General features: G+C 54.7%; 1 protein-coding gene across 6 annotated transcripts; it reads left to right on the plus strand.

The window, feature by feature from the left end:
* The first annotated feature begins 254 nt into the window (after nt 1–254).
* On the plus strand, nt 255–18,631 carry PDLIM7 (PDZ and LIM domain 7). Of its 6 annotated transcripts, none has more exons than XM_030326620.1 (13): nt 256–354; nt 1,296–1,402; nt 5,163–5,314; nt 5,395–5,425; nt 5,911–6,029; nt 6,691–6,827; nt 6,989–7,025; nt 8,061–8,131; nt 8,290–8,527; nt 9,527–9,707; nt 17,808–17,928; nt 18,020–18,135; nt 18,291–18,631. In XM_030326620.1, the coding sequence occupies exons 2-13, from the start codon at nt 1,307–1,309 to the stop codon at nt 18,375–18,377; spliced, it is 1,386 nt and encodes a 461-aa protein (XP_030182480.1). In that variant the 5' UTR covers nt 256–354; nt 1,296–1,306; the 3' UTR covers nt 18,378–18,631. The 6 variants fall into 6 exon arrangements, with proteins under 6 accessions (XP_030182518.1, XP_030182480.1, XP_030182496.1 ...); XM_030326636.1 differs by having other exon boundaries at nt 8,070–8,131; XM_030326645.1 differs by lacking the exon at nt 5,911–6,029 and adding an exon at nt 6,427–6,443.
* Nucleotides 18,632–24,640: the final 6,009 nt, after the last annotated feature.

Raw genomic sequence — 24,640 nt, forward strand, 5'->3', positions numbered from 1 at the left:
GCTGCCAGCTGGTCCCTGGACTAGGCGACCTGCAGACCAGACCCCGCCCAGGCCCCGCCCAGGCTCTGCCCAGACTCCGCCCCATCAAGGGATCGCGGGCAGCCACAGGCCTTCCAGCTCAAAGTAAAACGGGACTTCGCGATTGGGCGGGGCGGAAGGATTGGGTGGGGCTTCCCAGTTGTAGAGAGGCCGCTCGCAGGCGTGGCTTTGACGGGGCGTGACCTGTGGCTCCGCCCCCTTCCGCGAGCTCAAAGCGGACTGCGGCCGTGGGGGCGGGGTCAGAACACGGGTGGCCGATCGCAACGCGGTTCTGTGGGGCCAGCCACCGAGCAGCGCCTCGGCGGGGCCGAGCAGGTACTGGCGACGGCGCGGGCGTCTCGGGCTGGGCCAAGCTGAGGGCAGGAGCCTGCTGGGGACCACGGAGGGCGCTGGGGTCGGGGCCAGTGTTGCGCTTCCTCTTGCGGGCCTGGGCCCCTGCCTCCGCCCCCGCCCCCGCCTTCCTGCGGCGAAGCCGGCTGCGGCAGGGCGGATTGGCGCCTGCGCTGCTTCCTGCGCCCGAGACTCTGCCAATGCTTTGGGCCCGGGTGGGGGACAGGGGAAACTGAGTCATGTCGGGATGGTAGTAGGCCTGTGCGGGAGGCACCACCCCCATTGGACTCCAGGATGAGCCCCCTACCTGGCCACGCTTTGGGGTCCTAGCCTTCTCTGATTTCCGTAGGGGCCACGGCCCCTCTGTGCCGCCCCCAGCGCCTGGGAGTCCTCATCAGCCTCGACCCGTCTGGGAATGGCCAGGACCCGCTCCAGCAGCCTCCTTCCCCACCCCTCCCCCTCGCGTCCTGAGCCCCCGTGTGCTCCCTCCGCTGGCTCCGCACAGTGTCAGCTTACACGCCTTATATAGTCCGAGCAGGCTTCTGCGAGGCCTGCCTGTCGGGACCTGGGGGCGGGGGAGAGGAGCGCCGGCCCCTGACTCACCCTTCGGTCCGAGGGTTAAGGCTGGCTTGGGGGGAGTCCATGTCAAATTAGCTCTGCGGCCCACTCCTGAATGAAAAGAACCTCAAGACTGAGTGAAGGGACCCCCTCATCATCCAGTCCCTGGGGGGGGGGGGGCGGGGATTGCCCCTGCCTCTGCAAAGTGAGGTCTGCCAGCCACACCTGACAAGATGTATGCCTGCTGGTGCCCTGGGTGTGTTCAGAGGCTGCTCGTGCCTTCCTGGCACCAGTCCAAGGTTGGTATCCAGAGCTGGGCCTGCCTGTACACCCACCATGCTGTCCACTCACCTTTTCTTTCCTCCCAGGAGCAGGCACCATGGATTCCTTCAAGGTGGTGCTGGAGGGGCCTGCACCTTGGGGCTTTCGGCTGCAGGGGGGCAAGGACTTCAATGTGCCCCTCTCCATCTCCCGGGTGAGCCAAGGTTGTGGGAGGTGCTATTCCCAGGGGTCTTTGGGTGTCAAGTCTGTGGTGGGTGATGGGAAGAATCTGAGCAGGAGTGAGCCAGGTCCAGTAGGGCAGGAGGTATCTAGGTCCAGAGATGTGGTGGGCACCCACCACAAAGGCTCTCAACCAGGTGGGTACTGGGAGAGGAGCACCCACAGTTCCCCAGCACTGTCTTGTACTTGATGCCATTCCACAAAGCTACTGGGGCCAAATCTGAGGCCCCTGGGGGATGCCCATTCTGCAGCAGGGGAGCCTGAGGTCTCCAGGAAGTATCTAACCTGCTTGAGGGAGCAGTGCTTGGAGCCAGGCTTCAGGAAGAGCACTCTTGACTGCAGGATCTCACTTCAACCTCATTGCCACCTGGGAAATAGCAATTGTCACCCTGTTTTTCCAAATGATGGAACTCAGGGCTCAGAGAGGTGGAGGGGCCCTTTTAGTGATTCCTTGGCAAGCAAGGATTTGAATTCAGGCACTGGGATGGTCTGCAGTTTGGTGGGGAGGAGGACACTCTCCAGCCTCTGTGAGGTTCTCTATCTTCATCCCCTGGTGCTATTTAGGATGCAGTGGCCTCTGACCCGAAGCAAGGGTGTGGAATGGGGCTCTAGGGTTCTAACTTCAGCTCCTGAGGGCCTTCCCTGTGAGGGGCGGAGCTGAGGGGCTGGCTCCTCCCTGTGGCAGGGGTATTGCCTTATAAGCCCAAGAATGCAGCCCCACTCTGGGATGGCCAGCTGGTGGCTGGAGTCTGCAGAGGTGAAAAAGGCTGGCTGAGGCCTGAACCCCTAAATGCCATTGGTGGACCCCTCAGTGGGTGACCATGAGGCCATGGCTCCAACTGTAGGGTTAGTTGTGGGACACAAAGAGGGTGCCCAGAGAGAATGAGGCCAGCCTTTGGGCTGGTGTCTGTGGCCTGAGGGTCAGGAGGGGGTAGGGACTTCCTGCCCCCACATCGCCTGTCCAGAGAGGCCCACCCATGAGCCCAGTGGGCAGGCAACTGTTGGCAGGAAGCCCAAGGCAAGCATAGCCTGGTGGGGGCCAGAAGGTTGTCTAGGCACTGCACAGCCTGAGAAGGGCCCCAAGATCAAGTTTGTCTATGGGAGTTGGCTTGGTGGCCAGGGCAGGCAGGCGGTCACTGTTCTTTCCAGGGACCTTTCCATGGGGATCCTCTGGAAACTGCCCTGCCCCTGGGTAGCTTACGGCAGTGGTCCCCCAACTACACAAACCCACCTCTACGCGATCTTCAACTCTTGCCAGCCCTGAGAACGTATTCTACATCTCCCTTTCCGGGAAAGTGCTGACCACTGTGGCTGGGGAGCCATAGGCTGGACTCTGAGACTCAGTTTCTTCATTGGTGGAGATGGGCAACATAGTAGCCTGAGGGATGGACTTTAAGATGTGGCCTGTTGGGGGCACTCTGGGCCTGAGGTTCCTTGTCAGCAGCCCCAGCTGTGGGTGGGGCCACAAGCTGAGCCCAGCCCTGGAGTTGGACCTGGGCCCTGATGGGTGGTGGGGTAGGGTGGTCTTTTCTGAGCTAGGCCAGCCCCTCCCTCCCCCCTGACCCCAGGGAGGAGGGAGGGGCTAGGGCTGGCTGTGGGCCCAGGCCTGGGAGATGAGGTAATGTCTGAGACTTGGGGGTTGGGCCGCTCATTGGAGCCCTCAGGCTGACTCACCCCCACCCCTTGCAGTGTCCAGCCCTCTGGCTTTTCCCCTCCTTGAATCCTCAGGCCTCCCTGCTTCTCTAGCCACCCCACCCCACCCCACTCCCAGGGTTTTCTCCTGCTTCTCTCTCCACCTCTCTGATCACTGCTCTATCCCTCTTGTGCTTCCTATCCTCCTCAATCAGGAAAGGAAATTCCCACCCCTCAATTCCCCACCCCTCCCTGAGCACCAACTGCTCCTGCCCACCCCCAAGACCTCTATCTACCTCAGGCTCAGCCCACACCTCCCAGGAGTCAGCATGTGTGGGTAGGGAGTGGCTGGACCAGGTTTCCCTTCTATTGACTCACCATGACCTTGAGTAAGTCACTTCCTTTCAAGGGTGTCCCTTTTCTATGCTTATTATAAGGGGTTGTTGGATTGAACTGAAAGCAAGAGAGATCTAGGCCCCAGACCCAGCCAGAGAGTAGCAAGTTGTTCTAGGTGGGCTGACCTCTGAGTTGGGTCCCAACACCCAGCAGAGGTAGCCTACTAGTGGAGCCTTAAGGTCAGCGTCAGACCTGGCCCTGCCTCTTGACTAACTGAGCAGCTTGAGGCAAGTTACATAACCTGTCTTTTTTCTCATGTGTAAAATGCATATAATCTGAGACTCCACTCCACAGGTTGTTGGAAGATTCACTGTTAGTATGTGACAGTACTAGGTGCTCAATAAATGTAAGCTGCTTTTGTTACCATGTAGCAGATGAAGAAGGAGGCACCCAGCTATCTTGCCCTTGTAACCTCCCAAGCATGCAATAGAGCCAGCTCTCTCTTCTTGCCCTAGTCAGTCTTGCTGTCAGTCTCTGCATCTGGTCTCTCTGCCTTCTGGAGATCTCTCTGGAACCTCCTACCTCCCCTCTCCCTGCCTCAACTCAGTCTGTGCTTCAGCCCACTAAGGAGCCTCCTGGGGCCACAGATAGCCAGTACCTCGCAGTTCTACCCGCCCGCCCCAACCTATGAAGTGTGAATTTGCCTTCCAGCACTTCCCCCATAAAAGTCTACTTAATGCCAGGCTTCTTGCCAGAAACCTGGGCAGCCCTGTGGGCTTAAACCCATGAACAGCTGTCCCACCCCTTTCTGGGTCGCTGCCTCCGGGCTAGAGGGCCAGTAGGGTCCAGTGGGATTTGTCAGGGTTACCTCTATCAGGGGTCTGGGAAATACCCCACTGGAGCTTTCAAACTGCTGATGGCCCCTCCTAACCTCAAGGCCAAGTCCTGGTTCCTTCCCCGCCCCAGCACTCAAGGCCATCATTAAGTAGACTCTCTCACCCCCTGGGCAACACATCCCGTTGTCCTTTCATCAAGGCCCACCACTTCCCAGAAGTCCTTCCTGGCAGGCTCAGTTCATGCTAGTGGTGACCATTACTGCCAGCCACTATTACTTTATTTGCCACAGGAACCAGAGATTCCCAAGGCAGAGCCCAAAGGATTAGGGAAGAGGGTGATGTGGCAATTGAAGGCTTGGGGGTGACACTCTTTTACAGCCCTAGCTGACACCTTGGGCCCCTTTCAAGCACTTCATGGGGTACCTGAAGATGATGGGGTCCTGTTCCTGGCTCTCAAAGGGTCCTGGCAGATCCCTGCAGATGGCTGCAGGACAGGGTGCTGGGATTGTAAGAGGTCAGTGAGAGCACCTCTCAGCGTCACAGAGGAGCTCACCATATGCACAAGCCAGAGGGTGGGCGAAATAGCCCAGGCAGGAGGCCAGCAAGGGGTTCAAGGGCTGTGGTTGAAGTTGAGAAGCTTGGGGTTTAAACTGAAGGTGGCTGCTTGTTGACATCATAGCAGTTTCTGGGCTGCGGGGAGGAGGGTCATGGAGGTGAACAAACAACTAAATAGTGATTGGGGTGATTGTGAGGTTCAGGTGAACTCCACCCCTCCCAGATTCTTTTAGTATTCAGCAGCTGCCCAGAAATGTGTTGAATGAAAAGGCCTCCAGGTTCTAGAAGTGGGGCAGCTTAAGCAGAGTTGACTAATGTTGGCTTCAGTTTGGTCTGCAGAGGCTTGGGCCTCCATGACCTTCCATCTGTCTGCAGCTGACTCCTGGAGGCAAAGCTTCACAGGCAGGCGTGGCTGTGGGTGACTGGGTGCTGAGCATCGATGGTGAGAATGCGGGGGGCCTCACACACATTGAAGCCCAGAACAAGATTCGTGCCTGTGGGGAGCGCCTCAGCCTGGGTCTCAGCAGGTACAAGGGCCCTGGCCTGTCTGGTGGATGGGGGCACCCTCAGGCCTGGCCTCCTATCACCCCTTCCCCTTCTCCTCCAGGGCCCAGCCGGCTCAGAGCAAACCGCAGAAGGTAGGCAACGGACGTGGGACATGTGAGCGAGACATCTGGGTGGTTGGAGGGGTAGGATTGGACTATTGGGCTGACCTGCCCTCCCCGGCAACTAGGAGCCTTGATACTTCCATCCCTGGCCTGGAGTAGAGGATGGGGCCAGAGCTGGGAGAGTCTGGGAGACTGGGAGTTGGTCCGGGGGCTGCCGCACGGTCTGGGCACCATGCATGACTGCCTATCTGTCCGCTGCCTTCCGCTGGCCTGTGCTACAAGCCGTACTCGTCTGCCCTTTGGCCCGCGTGGGCTGAGATCATTCCTCCCAAATGGGCCCCTTGAAACCTGAGCACCCCCCCACCTCCCCTAGGCCTCTGTCCAGATGTGTGGGGGTGGGGCTGGAGCACCGCTGTCCTCTCCACGACACGCCAGGGGGGCATTCACCTCCGGCTGAGCGTTCCCCCTGCCCAGCGTCCTCCCTGCCCGCCCTGCCCGGCTCTGTCTCCGCCCAGGCCCTGGCCCCTGCCGCGGACCCCCCGCGGTACACCTTTGCACCCAGCGCCTCCCTCAACAAGACGGCCCGGCCCTTTGGGGCGCCCCCGCCCGCTGACAGCGCCCTGCAGCAGAATGGGTACGTCGGTCCTGCCCACCAACCTCTCACGCCCACGCCATCTGTCCAAGGCCCCAAGCCCGCTGCCCGCGCTGCTGCTCAGTCTGCGTTGCGCCTCAGCCCGGCTGGAACCATGAGGCAGATCCGTGCGGCAGTGACCCCTGGCGGCCGGGGCGGGGGCTGTAGATACAGGGCCCCTCTGAGGGTGTGGCTCCTGCCCAGGGTCTGCCCTCCTGGAGGCTCTGAACTAGGCAGGGCCCCCCCACTGGTGGCCTGGGATTGGGGTGTGGTGTCGGGCCAACTGAGCCCCAGACAGTACAGCCTTGCCCCTGGCTACTCTGACCCCTTGCCATTTTTCTTCTTCCTTGTGTCTGTCCCTTTGTCCCTTTATCTGTCCATCTGTCTATTTCCTTCACAGGTGCAGACCCCTGACAAGTCAGTGAGCCCCCTCTGCCTGTTCCTTTCTTCCTTCCTTTTGGCATTCTGGGCGGTGGCCCCTCCCTACCCTAGCTGCCCTCCTGTCCTCTCACATAGCTACCCTCCCCACCCCTCACCTAGCAGGGCCCTGGCCTTGCCCTCCTCCACTCTCCTAAGCACCATAGCCCACATGCACCAATGCTGGGAGGGGCTGCCCCCACTACCCACCCCCAGCATGAAGTTCTGAGCCACGCCCTCCCCACAGACAGCCGCTCCGGCCGCTGGTTCCAGATGCCAGCAAGCAGCGGCTGATGGAGGACACAGAGGACTGGCGGCCTCGGCCCGGGACAGGCCAGTCCCGTTCCTTCCGCATCCTTGCCCACCTCACGGGCACCGAGTTCAGTAAGTGCCAGCCCAGGGCAGGGCGGACTCTCCTGCTGGCCCCTAGCCTGGGCCTGGGCTCAAATGGAGCCTGCTCTGGCGCCCTGTGACCTTCTGCCAGGGCTCAGGGCTGGGGTGGCCTTCTGTCTTCCCTTGGTCAATGCCTGCCTCTGCCCTCTCAGTGCAAGACCCGGATGAGGAACACCTGAAGAAATCAAGGTAAAAGGATGGGCAGTAGCCCGTCTTTCTTACCTCTTGTCTCTTCCATTCCAGCCACTGCCTATGTCTGCTTCTGAGGGTCCACAACCAGGGCTCTCCATTTTCCTTCCTTCCTTCCTTCCTTCCTTCCTTCCTTCCTTCCTTCCTGCCTTCCTGCCTCCCTGCCTCCCTGCCTCCCTGCCTCCCTGCCTCCCTGCCTCCCTCCCTCCCTCCTTCCTTCCTTCCTTCCTTCCTTCCTCCTTTCCATCCTCCCTCCCTGCCTCCCTTTCACCTCCTTCCTTCTACTTCCTCCTTCTTCTCTCTCTGCCCCCCCAGGGAAAAGTATGTCCTGGAGCTGCAGAGCCCACGCTACACCCGCCTCCGGGACTGGCACCACCAGCGCTCTGCCCACGTGCTCAACGTGCAGTCGTAGCTTGGCCCTCACCGGCCAGCTGCCCTCTCTGCCTCTCTCTTCTGTTCCTCCCACCGAGGGCGCCCCCCTTGGTTGCTGCAGCTTCTGCCTACCCACTCCTTTCCTGCCCCTGGACTGAGCCTCCTGCTGGCCTGGCAGAGAGCCTGGCTCTGTCTGACACTGCCTTCCCTCTTTGCCCTATGGTACTGCTATCTGCCAGGTCTGTGCTGGCTTAGGCATGGAAATAAACATTCTCAGCCCTGCTTTCTCCGCCTTTGTCTTCTATCTTTGTGGGCTTGTTTTGGGTGTGGGGGTGTTAGGTGTTCAAACCCAGTGTGGGCCATGCCAGTCTGGGTCTCAGTGCAGGGTAGTACCTGCCATCAGAGCTAGATCTCTGGAATGAGGAAGCCCCAAGAGCTGCCTCAGAAGGGAGAGCCCTTCTCCACCTCCCAGTCCCACACAACAGACCTGATGGCTAGAACCTGACTAGGAGAAGCTGCCCTACACATACCTATCCCAGTGGGACCTGGAGTCCAGCCCAGCAACTCTCATGTACCCAGTCATCTCCCATGGGGCCAGGAAGACCAAGGTTGGGGGGTGGGGCCATGCCAGGAGCTCCAGCCATACAGGGCCTTGAATGGCAGATCTTGCAGCCAGGTGCCCAGGACAGAAGCCCCAGCCCCAGCCTCAGCTACACCCCAGGAACCCTGGCCTGGTGAGAGAGAGTGGGCTTGGGCCTTGGGAAGGGTGGGTAGCCTCCAGGGGCATGCAGGGTGAGGGGGGAGGGGGGCTCCAAGTTGCCCCCTGGCTCGGCCCTCTGACACTTGGGGTCCCTGGGCAACCCCCTGGAGCCACTTTCCTTGGCCCTGGCAGGCCCTACCACCCCCAGCCCCACTAGCCGCCCACCCTGGGCTGTGGACCCTGCATTTGCTGAGCGCTACGCCCCGGACAAGACCAGCACGGTGTTGACCCGGCACAGCCAGCCAGCCACACCCACACCTCTGCAGAACCGCACCTCCATCGTGCAGGCAGCCACTGGAGGAGGCACAGGAGCAGGTGGTGGCAGCAATGGCAAGACTCCCGTGTGCCACCAGTGCCACAAGGTCATCCGGTGGGTGGCCCGGTTCCTTTCCTATCCTGGCCTTTCCTGTCCTAAAGCCTGGCCCTGGCATCTTTCCGACCTCTGCTCCCCCATCTGCCTCCCCACTCATCTCAGCTGTCACTGTGGGAGGATAAGGATTCAGTTCCCAGTTGCAGTGGGGGCAGGGACCTCGCCTAGGTCCTCAGATTCTGCATCCTGCATTACTTCCCCCACCCCACCCTGCATCAGCCTCTATCAGTGTTTGCCCTGCTGAAATGGAGGAAGTACCAACAATACATTGAAGCAGCACCCCTAGAAAGGCTGCTGTCTGGGCAGGGAAGGGCCTGCCCCTCCCAGCTCCTCTGCCTCTCCTTCCTGCTCACTTGGTCTCTGCCAGATCTCTGCTCTCAGAGTAGACAGGCCAGAGGCCTCTCTCTCCTTGCACTGTTCCCTGGGGCCCAGCAAGGTCACACAGCCCCCCAGAGTCAGTATGCTGGCTTCTAGAATCTTGGTAGTTCTCAGCCCTGGTCTTGCACTGCTCTCGACTCCTGTCAGCTCTCAGGCTCTGCAGAGAATCCCCTTCTTCAGACACCCTCATTTATTTTGGACCTGCAGGCCCTTCTCCAGGCCAGATGGACTAGGCAAGTGGGACAGGGTGGGCACCAGGGTCGGCTCAGGTACCTACTGGTTTTCGGAGCTGATGGGCACTCTGGGCCTCCCGTCCCCAGGGCACCAACTCCTCTGGTTTGTCTCATTAGGCCCAAGTCAGCCGCCCCCACCCAATGTAATCCTCCTTATTCCAATGCTGCCTCTGTCCCCATCTCTTGTCATCAAAGCAGCACAGTTTCATCACTGTGTCATCACTTGGGTCACCTCCCAAGCCTGTTTCTCCTTTATTTGGAAAATTGGGAGAAAGGGTTTCCCTTCCAGGCTTCAGAACAGGTGTTCACTAAACCCACTTGGGCTCTGGCCAGGACCTCCCACCTCTTCTGCATACACTCCCACTTACTTCCCTCACCTCCCTCTTAGGGGCCGCTACCTGGTGGCACTGGGCCATGCATACCACCCTGAGGAATTTGTGTGCAGCCAGTGTGGGAAGGTCCTGGAAGAGGGCGGCTTCTTTGAGGAGAAGGGTGCCATCTTCTGCCCCCCCTGCTATGATGTGCGCTATGCACCCAGCTGTGCCAAGTGCAAGAAGAAGATCACAGGCGTGAGTAGGGCTGGCAGGTGGGTGGGAGGGTGAATCTGACCCTGTCAGCATTGAGGAGTACTATTGAGCAACTCTTAGGCCTAGAGGCTCTCCTGTCATGAGCCCTTTGGATCCTTAGCAGCTTCATAAACAGGCTGCTACATTGGCCTCATTTTGTGTTAACCAGGATCCTCTTAACAAATGACCAAAATCCTGCTCAGAGGGGCTCAAGCAAGAAAGAGTGTACAGGTTTCCCCGGTTCTCTGAAAGTAGAGTGTTCCTATGAAAACTTTCCCAAGCCAAAATGGCATAAAGTGAAGAAGCAAGTACTGTTCATTTATATGGAAAAAAAAACTTGAGCATTCCCAGACCCAAAAAATAACCTCTTGTAGGCTTTTCTGGTACCTTAGGACACATCTTGCTAACAGATGCACGAAGTAAATTGAGATAAAGCACAGATGCTCATGGCTGCTTGATGCTGAGATGCTGAGTGTGGTTTCCAGGGAAGGAGCTGGGCGGGGCCGCTTGCTGCTCAGGGTACAGGGTGTGTGCTGCCTCAGTAATGGCTCACTACAAAACAAAACGCTGAACGCTGTTTTCACTTTTCGCCTTTCTTCCTAAAAGCAAAATTCCTTATCGGATTCCTTTCAGTTGGCGGGTCTCTCATAAAAGTGAGGTGGTGTAACATTGACATTCGAAAAGCGAGGGATATGTGTATCAGCTCAAATAATCAGAATGCCCAAGGGGCACCAACTTCAGGCCCTGCTGACTGCAGGTCTCGGGGTCATCAGGACTTTTTCCACTACTTGCGTCTGTTTTTGTCTGCATTGGCCTTGTTGCCCGCGTACTTTTCCCAAGAAGGTGGCAAAGATGGTGCCACAGTGGTGCCAGGGTTACATCTCCCCAGCTTAGCACTGCAAAGAGAAGCTTGCACCTCCGTGCAAGCTGATGCGTCAAGGGGCCCGGTGCTGATGCTCACTGGAATAGCTTGTGTCACATGCCCATCTCTGGACCAATCCCTAGGACTCGGATTAGCCAAGCCCAGGTGACACCCACTGAAGCAGGGGTCAGGCAGCCCTACCTGAACCATAGACTGAGTGAGGGAGGATTGGTTCCCTGAAATAAAACAAGATGACATTACCCAAAGAAAGAAGGTAGGTGCTGATGAGGCCAAAATAAGAGATGCTGGCTGTGTTCGTGGGATTGCATTCAGCTGCAATAACTAAACCCTACTGCAGAGATTTAAACAGAAGCGGTTATTTACTTCAGCCATAAGAATTCCAGAGTTGGGGCGGCTGGGTGGCTCAGTTGGTTAAGCGTCCGACTTCGTCTCAGGTCATGATCTCACGGTTCATGAGTTCAAGCCCCATATCAGACTCTGCCATCAGCGTGGAGCCTGCTTGGGATTCTCGCTCTTTCCCTCTCTCTGCCTCTCCTCTGCTTTCAGTCTGTCTCTCAAAAATAAAAAAAAAAATTAACATTTAAAAAGAATTCCAGAGGGGCACCTGGGTAGCTCGGTCAGTTGAGCATCCGACTCTGGCTCAGGTCATGATCTTATGGGTCGTGGGTTCGAGCCCTGTATCAGGCTCCGTGCTGACAGCTCAGAGCCTGGAGCCTGCTTTGGATTCTGTGTCCCCCCTCTCTCTCTGCCCCTCCCCCATTCATGCTCTGTCTCTCAAAAGTGAATAAAGATTAAAGAATTTTAAAAATAAAAAAATAAAAATAAATAAAAAGAATTCCAGAGCTGAAACAGCAGCTTAAGGATGCCTATTAGTCTTTTCCTGCCTTTGGCTCGGAAATCCTTAGCATGTGGACCCTTGTCCCCAAGCCTATCATATCATGGTTACCAGATGACTACTCAAGCCCCAGGCCTGATAGTCTTGTATATTCAGGCAGGAAGGAGAGGGAAGGGCCAAATGGCATTATTTTTTTTTTTAATTTTTTTTTTTCAACGTTTTATTTATTTTTGGGACAGAGAGAGACAGAGCATGAACGGGGGAGGAGCAGAGAGAGAGGGAGACACAGAATCGGAAACAGGCTCCAGGCTCTGAGCCATCAGCCCAGAGCCTGACGCGGGGCTCGAACTCCCGGACCGCGAGATCGTGACCTGGCTGAAGTCGGACGCTTAACCGACTGCGCCACCCAGGCGCCCCCCAAATGGCATTATTTTAACAAGGTTTTGCTTTTTGACTCTGGAAGAAAAACCAGAAACTTGCATCTTCATCTCTGTGTTTGGAATTGTTATCCTATGAGCACCTGGGCTGTGGGGGATTTTGGCAAACTCAGTATTTTAGCCTTTGTCTACCATAAGAAAGGAAGGGGAAAAGGAAGAGGGTCATGACAGGCTTTGGGGAGGCCAATCCATAGTGTCTGCCATGTCAGTGCACGAGAGGACAGAACAGACAGGTAACTCAATGTGTCTGAAGGGCATAGAACTATGGAGTGACAAAGCCAGAAATGCAGACACACAAATTTGTGATTCAAAATCCTGTTCTTTCCGGGGCTCCGGGGTGGCTCAATCGGTTGAGCATCCAACTTCGGCTCAGGTCGTGATATTACAGTTCGTGAGTTCCAGCCCCACATTGGACTCACTGCTGTCAGCACAGAGCCCCGCCTCAGATCCTCTGTCTCCCTCTCTCTCTGTCCTTCCCTTGCTCATGCTCTCTCTCTCTCAAGAATAAATAAAAACATTTTAAAAAATAATAATAATCTTGGTTTAAAAAATCCTGGGGTGCCTGGGTGGCTCAGTGAATTAAGTGTCCAACTCTTGGTTTTGGCTCAGGCATGATCTCACGATTTATGGGTTTGCGCCCTGCGTCGGGCTCTGCACTGACAGTGTAGGGACTGCTTGGGATTCTCTCTGTCTCTCTCTCTTTCAAAGTTAATAAACACTAAAAAATCCTGTTCTTCCCACTGAAGCTAAGCACACAGTAGAGCCTGGCCATATTTTCTGCAGGGCAACCTAGCTGCCAACAGGAGCCAGGCTTGGGACTTTGGTCAGTGTGTGTCATGAGCAAAGAGTGATGGGCCATCTGCCTTCCCCCATTCATTCTCTTAAGTGTGGGCAGTGTGCCAGATAGTGTGACCCATGCTTGAGGACACGTTGTGAAGTAACAGGCCCTGCCCGCAGGAGCTCACACTAGGATGGGAAGACTCAGAGGATGTCAGGAGCCAAGGGTACAGTCAGAGGCAAAGGGGGCAGAACAGGCAGGGTGAAAGCTAAAGGGGTTCCTGTTGCATATGTATGGAAATTGACACCCAGAGAGGAGGAGAAACTGCCCAATGTTACAGAGCATGAGAGCTATGCTGGAGTGGCCCCAGGCACTGTTGACTCCCAGCTTGGGCTCTTCCTGACATTCATGCCTCTCCTTATTTCTGGATACAGAGGCAGAGGTACCAGATGTGGCCAGAGAGCTCTGTGGTGATGTTCATATTAGTAAGGATTACTTTGAGCATGAGCAGTAGAAAACTCAAAATAGTGGCAGCTTATTTCCCACTTAAGAAAGTCCAGAGGTGGGCAGTCCAGGACTAGTAGACAGATCTAGCCTTCTGTATCTTGATCCTTGGCCATTCTCAGCACAGGCTTACTAAACAGTCCAAGAAGACCCTTGAGCCTCAGCTAAAATCTCCACGTTTCAGCCAGCAGGAAGCTGGAAAGGGAAGAAGGAATGGAAGTCTTGTGGCAGCCATCTTTAGAAGATGCTGCCACCCAACCCTTGTGCTTCCATCCCATTGGCCAAATCCCAGTCACATGACCCTGCTGAGCTGTAAGAGAGGCTGGGAAATATAGTATCTTTGGGGCAGTCATATGCCCAGCAAAAAATGGAGGTTCCATCAGTAGACAGGAAGGGGGGATTGGATATGATCACAGTCTTTGTCACTGTAATGCCAATTTGTGTTGTGGTGCACTTAAAGTGTGTAGGCATCTGGCTTCACAATTGTACTATAGGAAGTCAGTTTGGTATTCCCGTCTTTTAGATGAGGGAATTTTGCCCAAGATCATAGTCATTTCCCAGCCAGCCTAGGCCACACCCCATTAGACTGTTTTAACAGAATGGGCTGGATCCCAGAACCTTTCCTGAGCTGGGCATCTACAAATCAAGGCCCTCCTGTTCAATGACTGCTCTGTCTGTGTTACACTGCACTCTTGTCCTACCTCACTCCCCCTTCCCGGGTGGGCAGAGTTATCACCCAGGCCACAGATGGGAAGCCAAGGCTAATAGGGCCTGGCTGGCTCCCAGGTCCTGGAGTAAGCCTTGGGTGGCAAACCCTCTCGTGCCCCAACTCAGGCTAATGTTCCACAGAAACTCAGGGGCCCTTAGCTTCCCCTCTTACAAGGACTCAGGGCCTGACAAACTCTAGGAAGCCCCCACCTCACCCTGGGGGGAAGGTGAAGGAAGCTTACCTCCACAACCTGCTGGGTGCTCCATGCCCTGTCTGCACCCAGAGCTCAGAACTGTGCCTGCCCTGGGAGATCAGCGTGGAGCACGAGGAGAGAAATACAGGACAAATTGTCTCAGTGGAGGTGGAGGGAAGCAGCACAGCATGAGTGACACATTAGATGGGGCCTACCCTGGTTTGGGGACCGCATCTGGAATCCTATACTCTTTTCTTTCATTCTTTCGTTCTTTCTCTTTCTTTCTTGAGAGAGAAAGAGCACGAACCAGAGAAAAGGCAGAGAGAAGGAGAGAGAGAATCTTAAACAGGCTCCACACTCAGCACGGAGCCTGATGCAGGGCTTGATTCCATGACCCTGGGATCATGACCTGAGCCAAAACCAGGAGTCAGACGCTCAACCAACTGAGTCACATAGGTGCCCTTGGAAACCTATACTCTTTAGGCTCACCTCTCATCACTAGCCCCTCTCCAGTGCTCCAGTCATGTGGGCCCTTTCATTTTGCCAGTGTGCTGTTTCCCTTACCACAGGGCCTTTGCACATTCTGTCCTCTCCACCAGGAATACTAGTTTAGCACCCTTTTTATCTTGTTCCTTCTCATCTTGGACTCATATCATTTCCTTAGGAACACCTCCCATGAGACATAATCCTTCTACCAGGCTAGGGCTCCCACAGTTTGCTCATTACTTCCCAGTCCTTTTTCCCCATCTTTTCCCCAGGTGTGAACTCCATGGGCTGGGACCAGGGCTGTTTTGCTCTTGCTTTAGATTGGGCTCTGTGTACAGGAGGTGGTCAGTAAATGGTTGAAGGAATGGATGGAAGTGGCCTCTAAGCTGAACTTTAAAAATAAGTAGGAATTAGCTTGAAGAAGGGTCAGGAAAGAGCACTCCAAGCAGAAGGAATAGCTTGTATCACAAGGTAACACCTGGGAAGGGTGTGAGATGAGGCAGAAGAGGTGAGCGGGGGCCGTGTTAGGAGATTGGAGCTGGGGCTGATGAGGTCAGCTGTGCTGCAGCAAGCTTCCTCTGGGAAGGGGGAAACAGAGCTAGGGAAGGGAACAGGCTGCTGGGGCCTGGGTCAGGGCAGTGGGGATGGGAGAGGCAGACAGATTTAGGAACTAGGGCGTAAGATAAACACTGGTAACTGACTTACAGGTTCTTCTGAATACCAGCAGAAATCTGCCTCCCTGCTCACACATCCACTGGACCCAGCTCTGGGCTGCCCATGCTCTTGCCCGAGCCCCCTGTCCTGCCAGCTTGCAGCCAAGTTCCTTCCCTTGGACCCTTGGTCCGCTCCTTGAAAAGAGGCAACACCAGACAGTGGGAAGAGCCAGCTTTGAAGCTAGCCAGACTTGGGCACAAAACCCATTTCTACCATCTCTTGACTATGTGACCTGGTGCAAGTCACTGTCTCTGGGCCTCACTAAAATGGTGGCAGTAACTTCCTGGCCAGGATGGTTGTGAGGTATATGTGAGATGTGACATAGATGCAGAGGGCACAGATAGGCCGTCTGAGAGCTAGGTGCCGCCCACATGTCTTGCTTGGTCTACATTGTCCTTTTAAATTAATGGGCAATAGGGGCTCCTGGGTAGCTTAATTGGTTGAGTGTCCAATTTTGGCTCAGGTCATGATCTTGCAGTTTGTGAGTTCAAGCCCTCCATTGGGCTCGCTGCTGTCAGCACAGAGCCCGTTTCAAATCCTCTGTCCACCCCCTCCCCCTGCTCCTCCCCTGCTCACACTCTCACACACACTCTCTCAAAAATAAACAACAACAAAAATAATAATAAATTAGTGGGCACCATTTGAAAATCAGATTTCACTTTAACACCTAGATTTCAACCTGACCCTTCCAGGCATTTCTGCACAAACTGGTCTTCACCATCCCTACAGGCAGAAATAGGTGCTCCCCCAATGACACCTTGGCAGGCACAGGGTCTGGGACCCCCAACATAAATGTAGGAGCATTCTTTTTTTTTTTTTTTTTAACGTTTATTTGTTTTTGAGACATAGAGAGACAGAGCATGAACGGGGGAGGGTCAGAGAGAGAGAGAGGGAGACACAGAATCTGAAACAGGCTCCAGGTTCTGAGCTGTCAGCACAGAGCCCGACGCGGGGCTTCAACTCACGAACCGTGAGATCATGACCTGAGCCGAAGTCGGACACTTAACTGACTGAGCCACCCAGGCGCCCCTGTAGGAGCATTCTTACAACAACCTGCAAGGCTGGGATTAGGTTCCCAGATCACAAGGGAAGGAACCAACTGTCAAGAGGAGGTAACTTGGTCAAGTTACCCAGCTAAGAAGCAAGGTCTGGTTGGAGCCACAGATCCGACCCCCTCAAAGCCCCACACTGCCCTCTGCCTGCTCTAGATCTGAATGCTGCTGACCCTGGTTGGCCCAAGGGTCCTCAGGATTGACAGCCGAGGCCAGTGAGAGCACAGACTCTCCCTGAGCCTCTGCTTCCTCCCACTCCAGTAGTGCAGGTTAACTCGCAAATATTTGCTGAGTGCAGAGACAGGCACTGTTACAGTATATCCACTAATAGAACAGTCACAACTCGCTCCCTCCTGGACTTTACATCTGAGCAGGAAGAAGGGAGGAAAGGCAGATAATAAGCCGTAGACACAATAAGTAAATTACTTGGTGGTGTGTTAGTAAAAGTGTTCAGGGATAAAGAGAACAGAGTTAAAAGTATTGGGAACATGGCATTGGAAAGGCAGATTGGGGGCACATGGGTGGCTTAAGTCGGTTAAGCATCTGACTTCAGCTCAGGTCATGATTTCATAGTTCGTGAGTTCAAGCCCAGCATCAGGCTCTGTGCTGACAGCTTGAAGCCTGGAGTCTGCTTCGGATTCTGTGTCTCCCTCTCTCTCTGCCCCTCTCTTGCTCGTGCTCGGTCTCTCTCTTTTTCAAAAGTAAATAAACATTTAAAAAAATTTTATTTAATTAAAAAAAAAAGGAAAGGCAGATTAGGAAGTATTAACTGGTGTTGTCAGAACGGGCCTCATGGAGAAAGGGATATTGAAGCAGAAACTTGAAGGCAGTGAGGGGTGAGACGTGGAGATACCTGGGGTAGAGCAGTCCAGGCAGAGGGGACAGCCAGCGTGAAGCCCCAAGACTGGCGGGCCCGGTGCATCAACCATAGGCAAGAGGCCATGTGGGGAGCTCAGAGGATACAGAGGCCAGAGGGAAAGGCAGGGAGGCATTCGAGCAGAGGGGAATGTGGTCTCACTCAGGTTGGTATCAGTCTGTAGGGGCAGAAGGAGGAGCTCAGAAGTCAGTGTTACTGTGCATCACCAAGGCCAGGGGTGCCTGAGGTTCACATCCCACGTCAGATAGGAAGTAAGAAGTGGGCAAGATCTGGATTCACCTTGAAGGCGGACCCAGCAGGAGTTCCTGGAAGATCCGATGTGGTGCATGAGAGAAAGCAGGGCATATGGCCTGAGCAGATGGAAGGATGGAGTTGCTGTCAACTGAGATAGGGACAGCTGTCGGGGAGGCAGGTTTGGGGTACAGAGGTTAGGAGCTGAGATTTGGACACGGCAAATCTCAGAAACATAGTGGACATCCGCGGGGAGACCTCAGGGCCCGAGGCAGAGTGAGAATGGTGTATGTGCAGATGTAACATTTACCACAGGAAGGAAGAGGGCCCAAGGCCAGCCTTCCTGTGTCCCCAGCTCTGGAGAGGAGGGGCCGAGCTGCCTGGTGACTGTAGCATCCTCCTAGGAGATCATGCATGCCCTAAAGATGACCTGGCATGTGCACTGCTTTACCTGCGCGGCCTGCAAGACACCCATTCGGAACAGGGCCTTTTACATGGAGGAAGGCGCACCCTACTGCGAGCGAGGTAGGGGGGTGGCGAAGGGGGGGCACGGGTAAGGGATGGGGGGGGGCAGGCCAGAACCCAGTGCCCCCTTCCTCTCTGCCTCCATCCTCAGACTATGAGAAGATGTTTGGCACGAAATGCCGGGGCTGTGACTTCAAGATCGATGCAGGGGACCGCTTCCTGGAGGCGCTGGGCTTCAGCTGGCATGACACTTGCTTCGTGTGTGCGGTGAGTGCCCCCCTCCCTGGACTTGGGTCTCACCCCTGTGCCATGTTCTTTACCAGCCTCCCTCCCACCCTCTGCCTCTGGAATTCCTGAGAGGTTGGGACGGGGACTCTCCTGCCACCCCCAACCTCATGTGACTTGACCTTGGCTGTCCTCAGATATGCCAGATCAACCTGGAAGGAAAGACTTTCTACTCCAAGAAGGACAAGCCCCTCTGCAAGAGCCACGCCTTTTCCCATGTGTGAGCCCCTCCCATCCACTGCTGCCTCATCCAGCCCAGCCAGAGGGATTGCCAGTTCTTGAGTCATCACCCCAGATTTCTGGATAGGGTTGGCAAAGGTCACCCCAACCCCAATTCCTGGCCTGAGCCTGGGATTCCCTGGGCCCTGCCCTACCCCCTCCATTTCCCCCCACTCCCTCCACCACCACCACACATCGGTGCTGGCCACACCAGTCCCTGTTCACAATCAGTGCCACAATAAACCTATATCCAGCTATGCCCCATGTGTGCTGCCTATGCATTAGGAAAGGTGTGGTTTGAGGCACAGCAGGGTGGAGATTAAGATGGTTTTCCCAGGGCTAGCCATCCTGGTTATCCTTGTGATGGGGACTTGGACAGCTCATGGTCTGCAGGAGGAGGTAAATGGGGATCGCATGTGTGGGCCCCAGCACCTACAGAAGTGGGGGGTGCCTAATCTGGACTGGCTTGGAGGTCAGAAAGGAGGAGTTGGAGGTACATCTGCAGAGATGGGGTATGGAAAACAGTGACAGCCAGAGTGAAGGCCCAGAGGTGTCAGCCCTGTGCTGCAACAGAGGGTAAGGCTGGAGAGTGCAGCCCTCAGGTCCTGGGAAGCCACAAGTGCCAGGCCAAGGAGCTGGGACTTCATCTTGAGGGTGGGGTAGGGGTGTCAGGGCACAGAAGAGTGTGAAATAGGAAGCAACCAGTTCAGATTTGTATGTTAAAAGAGCTCCGAGAACTGTGAGCAAGGTGGACAGAAGGAGAGGGATGAGGAGGAGGGGCAGGAGCCACAGGAAGGGAGGAGCAGAGAGTGATTTGGCAGAGATGGGACCCGATGACAGACCCCATGGAGCCTAGAGTGGGGGCCTGAAGGATGAGAGGTCAGGAGAGGCAAGAAGGCAATTCTGATATGCATCTGGAATATACCAGCCACTGCTTACACTGTCCCGTGCCATCCTCCCAGCCACCCTGTGAGGTATTTACTCTCATTGTAGACATGAGAGATTAGGAGACCTGACCAAGGTTTCATAGCTCCTGAGCCCTGAGCCACACTAGACACCAGGCCTGAAGCTGGGCACACAGTCCCAGGATGGGCTGGCACTAAGCACCTTCACCAGCGAGTGTCCCTTAAAAGTTCCCTTCTGCCTGCTATTTCAAAACCTGGAGGCTCTGGTGGTGGCCCCATGTTTCTCTGGGGCCCCTTGCTTACCACTGATGCCCTCCACCACCCTGGGAGGACTGTCCTCTCTCCTATCTCACCTGCACTAGAGAGGGACCAAGGAGAGGAGCCCAAACTAGGGCTAGGATAACTCAGCCTGCCCATGGCCACCTGTCCTTCAGGGCTCCTTGGCATGAGGACCTTTAGCACATCTGAAGTTGCTGACATTCTCAACAGGTCCTTGGGCCCATCCTTTTTAAGAGAAGAAATGGCCACTCTGTTGTGTTCTCTTGAGGACCCCTGGAGCATAAGTGCAGCGCTTCCTGTGTTATTTTCAGAGCCTAGAACAGTGCCTGGCACATAGTGGATGCCCAATGAATGTTAAATGACTGGATGACATGCCTGTGGGACATTTAGGTGACAAATTCAGAAAGCAGATGAAGAGTCAAGTCCGTATTCACCTCAGATTCAATTCAGGAATGAGTTTGGGACAGGGATGGGGAGGTCACAGATGCTTGTAATTGATGGCCAGAGAGAGGGCTGAGGAGCAGGGCCCAGGTAGGTCACAGCAGGAGTAAAGCAGGTGAGATGCGGTTTCCTTTGGAACTAAGACATCCCTAGCATATTAAACACAGTATCTTTCACTTACACAAAGAAATGCACTCTCTCCCACTTCTCTTGAACCATGAAGCCCTCTCAGTCCATCCTTGGTTTCCATGGATACAAGCGAGCAAGAACACAGGGAAGGATGCTGAGTGCTGCTGGGAGCAGTCTGGGGGGGAGCTTCTGGGGGCAGCCACTCTCAGCCTGAAGCAAGGGCCGCCATGTGTGAACGCTGAGCTGTGGCCACATCTGACAGTTTACCAAGGGCACCCAGAGATTCAGACTTTAATATGAAATCTGGTTTTTGGATGTTGGCAACTAAGTTAGATTCTTTTTTAACCTGTTTAAAAAAATAATAATAAACATGGAACAAATCCAGCATGAGGACAGCCACGGAAGAAATGAGAGGGCAGGAAGCGGCAACATCACAGCGCTGGGCAGAGAAAGCAGAAGGAGCCTCCAGAGACAGAGGACAGATGACAGCCTCTGGAGAGCTAAGGGCAGGGAGGCGAGGGCAGGGCAGGAGTGTTTCCAGAAGTTGCCAACAGTGTCATCCAGGCAGATAAGGCCAAGGAGTCCCCATCGCATTTTGCAACAAAGTGATGATGTTTGCCAGATCAGTTTAGCAGAGAGCTGGGGCAGCAGCCAGGGTTAGAGGAACTAGGCGGGGGAGGGCCGGTGAGATGTAGAATGAGAGTAGATGAGAGAGTGTAGACAACTCTCTTAAGAGGCTTGGCTGTGGTCGGCCAGGAGGAAGTCTGACCACTAGGAGCTACAGTCAGCTGGGCAGCCAAGATGGGTGGAGGGAGGAAGATCGGCGGTATCTGCCCAGGGAAGGTGGTAGAAGAAAGGGAAGTTGGGGTAGGAGTGGGGTGGGGGCTGAGGCAGGGTTGGGGGAACAGTGGGGACAGAAGGGTGAAGAACAGAGAGTTGGAGACTGAATCTCAGGAAAGAGGAGCTAGCCTAGATGGAAATAAACACAAGCATGGAGCACCTGCTCTGAACATTGCCTCTCTCTACCTGGAACCACGGGGCAATAGCTTATATATAATTTAATCCTAGAAAATCACTTAAGAGAGATGTCACTAAAGGCATGTTTCATATGAGGGAACTGAGGCTCAGAGAGTGAAAATGACCTGTCCAAAGCCACTCAGCCAGAACATCTTGGGTATGTTCCTCCAAAGATCAAAAGCTGAGGTGCTCCCCACTGCACCTCCCAACTGTCCCCTCCAAACCTTAGAGCTGCAAGGATCACAGTGTTCCAAAGCTGGGGTGTGAGGCTGTGCGGGTGGAGGCCATGGGAACTGGGAAATGTCCTTGTGCCAGGCAGGGGAGGCCATTAGCGCCCTTGGAGAGTGCAATCTCCAACTGAGGGGGCAGAGCCCACAGCGGGGGCATGAGTGGGCAACCAGAGAGGCAGCAGGCAGAGGAGGGGCTTTTGCCTGCTCTGAGCAGTTTGAGCTCATTTGAAGTCAGCAGGAAGAGAGGCAGTGCAGGGTGAGGGACTGGAGTACAGAGGACAGAGAACTGATGATTCTGGTCCTGCCTCCTCAGTGCCGGCTCCGATGTAGTCTTGGAACATGCACAGTCCCGTGGACCCCTCCAAGCAGTCCTACTAGGGGAACGCAGCTGAGACCATGGGGGAAAGGGCAGGGCCCCTCGGTGCACGGATTCCAACAACCCTGTGAGTGGAGGAAGGGCCCCTCCTCAATGGAGCCTAAAGGGGGGAGGAGGACTAGGGCTCCAGGGGCCGTAGTGGAGCAAGAAGCTTGCTGGGAGTCTGGGAAGAACTCACGGGGCCAGGCCAGCCCTGGGAGATTGTGTGGTGAGGTCACTGCGAATGGCCAGGGAAGGCCCCAGGACAGGACTGGGTCCTTCCACTCAGGGCTGGGGCGGGGTGGGGCACTAAAAGGCCAACTCAGCTTTCACCCATTTCCCTGTCACTGACAAAAGTGACTACTACTTGGGTAGATTAGGAGGGACTCCTGCCACTCAAACGAGTTTAAGCTAAAGCAGGAATAATTTGGCTCATTTAACTAGAAAAGTTAATGGCAGTGGGAGTCTCTCTGAGCTTGCTTTCTTGCTTACTTTCCATGTCTCAGCTCTGTTTTCCTCACGCTGGCTGTATTGTCAGGTGGCTCTCCCCATTATTGGCAAAGATGCCCCTCAACCAGCCCCAGGCCCACATCCTGCCAGCTCAGTAGCCCAGGTGGAAGCTTTCTTAACGGTTCCAGCAATAGGCTCAGAGCTAACACCCATTGGACCGACTTGGGAAACATGTCCATCCCTGAAGCAGTCCCTGCAGCTGACCACCAGCATGGACTCCATGCTCCCCTCTGGAGCCTGTAGTGGAAAAGCAGCCAGAAAACAGGGATAGGGATGGCACTGGGCACAGTTCCTCCCCTCCACACCCAGAACCCCTGCCCCCTGACTCTGACCCTAGTCTCCACAGCTATAGCCTCAAGAACTACTTCTGACCGAATTCTAGCCAGGCCACACCCCTGGAAATGGGGGTGACAGGAGGGGAAGCAGGGAGAGCATATGGTTGTGAAGTGACATGGGATAGACCTGGGTTCCCATCCAGGCTTTGTTCCTCACTAGCTGCATGCCTCTGGGCAAGTCACTGCCCCTCACTGAGCCTCAGTTTTCCCATCTGTAAAACAGTAATAACAGCTGACACATCAATAGCACCTACTGTATGCAGTTGTCATTTTAAGCACTTTCTAGATACTTTTTTATCTTTATTTTTTTTAAAGAACTTTATTACTTTTTTTATTTGAGAGACAGAATGCACACAAGCAGGGGGGAGGGGCAGAGAGAGAGGGAGAGAGAGAGAATCTTGAGCAGGCTCCACGCTCAGCACTCAACTCGGAGTCTGATGCAGGGCTCAATCCCATGATCCTGGGATCATGACCTGAGCTGAAATCAAGAGTTGGATGCTCAATCAACTGAGCCACCCAGGCAACCCTCTAGAAATGTTTTAAAAATCTTCAAACAGACCCTGTGAGTAGGTACCATCATGATCATCCCCATTTTATAGGTGAAGATGAATGAGACAAGAAATGTCCAGCAATGAGTCTAAGGACACATGGTTAGCAAAGTCTGTGCGGTGACAGCAATGGACTTATCAGGAGCAGAGCTAATGTGGTGAAGTGGCTGAGCACTCCCACCCCCTAGGGGCAGATGCCTGGGAAATGCTGTAAGCACTGTAATGATGACAGGCACTCTTGAAGTTTTGCTTGGTTGGAACCTGGCAGAGGCAGGATAAGGACAGAGAAGGCTCTACCAGCTGATGCTGAAAAAGTCCTAAGGCCAACATATCAGCCTTAAAACCTTCCCTGAGAGATGCTGAGAAGCACAGAACCCCGGGGCGCCTGGGTGGCTCAGGCAGTTAAGTGTCCGACTTTGGCTCAGGTCATGATCTCACAGTTTGTGGGTTCAAGCCCCGCATCTGGCTCCATGCTGACAGCCTGGAGCCTGCTCCGGATTCTGTCTCCATCTCTCTCTGCCCCTCCCCCACTCATGCTCTGTCTCTGTCTCTCAATAATAAATAAACATGCAAAAAATTTTTTAAAAAAAAGAGAGGGAGAGAGAGAGAGAGAGAAGCACAGAACAGAAAGATGGGCATGGGGAACAGCCAAGCTTCAAGGAGAAAGGAAGGGGTTTCCCACCTTCAAGTCTCCATCTAGTCACATTTTATCCTTACACCTCATCAAAGAGGAAACTCAGAGAGGGGAAGCCTTTTAGCCAAGGTCACACAGCACGCGGCCAGCTTCTGGATCTGAATCCTTCCTCTTTTTTGTTTTTTCTACTCTGGGGACCCAGAAGCCACTGGACCAGCCTACCAGTGTGGAGGGGAGCTTGTGCTTTGAGGATGGGAGAGACCTGATATGTTAGTGATCTGAAGGGTGATCAGTGCTGGGAGTGGTAGACAGGAAAGCCTGGTGGCAGGACCTCCAAGGAGGCACTCAGCACCCACCCAGCCACCAGGTGGGCTTCTGGGTTCATTTCAGGGGCAGCAGGTGGCTGAAGGAAGGCGGATGCACAGAGGAGAGAGTGATCAGTGTGACCTTCCTCTCACTGGTCAAGAAAACTGAAGATGACAATGGTGCCACTGAATTTGGGCAACTTAAGGGTCACTAGTGACCTTGGCTGGAATGATACCAGGGACAACAGGAGCAGGAGGAGACAGATTGCAGATATACAAATTATACGATGATGATGATGATGCAGAGGGATGAAGGGTGAGAAGATCAGAAAGAGTGGGCTCCAGGGCATGTAAGCAGGGAACCCTCTTTCTCTCCTGAAAATAGAGAAAACGGGGCATGGGACATGTGAGGACTCTGTACTATCTTTGTAATTTCTCTGTAAATTTAAAACTGTTCTAAAATTAAAAGTTTATTTAAAAATAAGGATGGCAAAGAGGTGAGAATGGGGTGGCTGGAGAGAGTTTGTAGGTGGCTGGGGGGAGGCAGGAATTTGAGGAAGGGAGAGCATGCTCATTGGAC

Source organism: Lynx canadensis, chromosome A1, assembly GCF_007474595.2.
Source record: "Lynx canadensis isolate LIC74 chromosome A1, mLynCan4.pri.v2, whole genome shotgun sequence".
In the NCBI taxonomy this organism is placed as follows: Eukaryota; Metazoa; Chordata; class Mammalia; order Carnivora; family Felidae; genus Lynx; species Lynx canadensis.

Excerpts from the sequence above, each read along its gene's own strand:
- PDLIM7 (XM_030326620.1), top strand. The coding sequence starts at position 1,307 with ATGGATTCCTTCAAGGTGGTGCTGGAGGGGCCTGCACCTTGGGGCTTT. Across the intron at positions 5,315-5,394 it reads CTCAGCCTGGGTCTCAGCAG|GGCCCAGCCGGCTCAGAGCA; the intron begins GTACAAGGGCCC and ends CTTCTCCTCCAG. Across the intron at positions 9,708-17,807 it reads GCAAGAAGAAGATCACAGGC|GAGATCATGCATGCCCTAAA; the intron begins GTGAGTAGGGCT and ends GCATCCTCCTAG.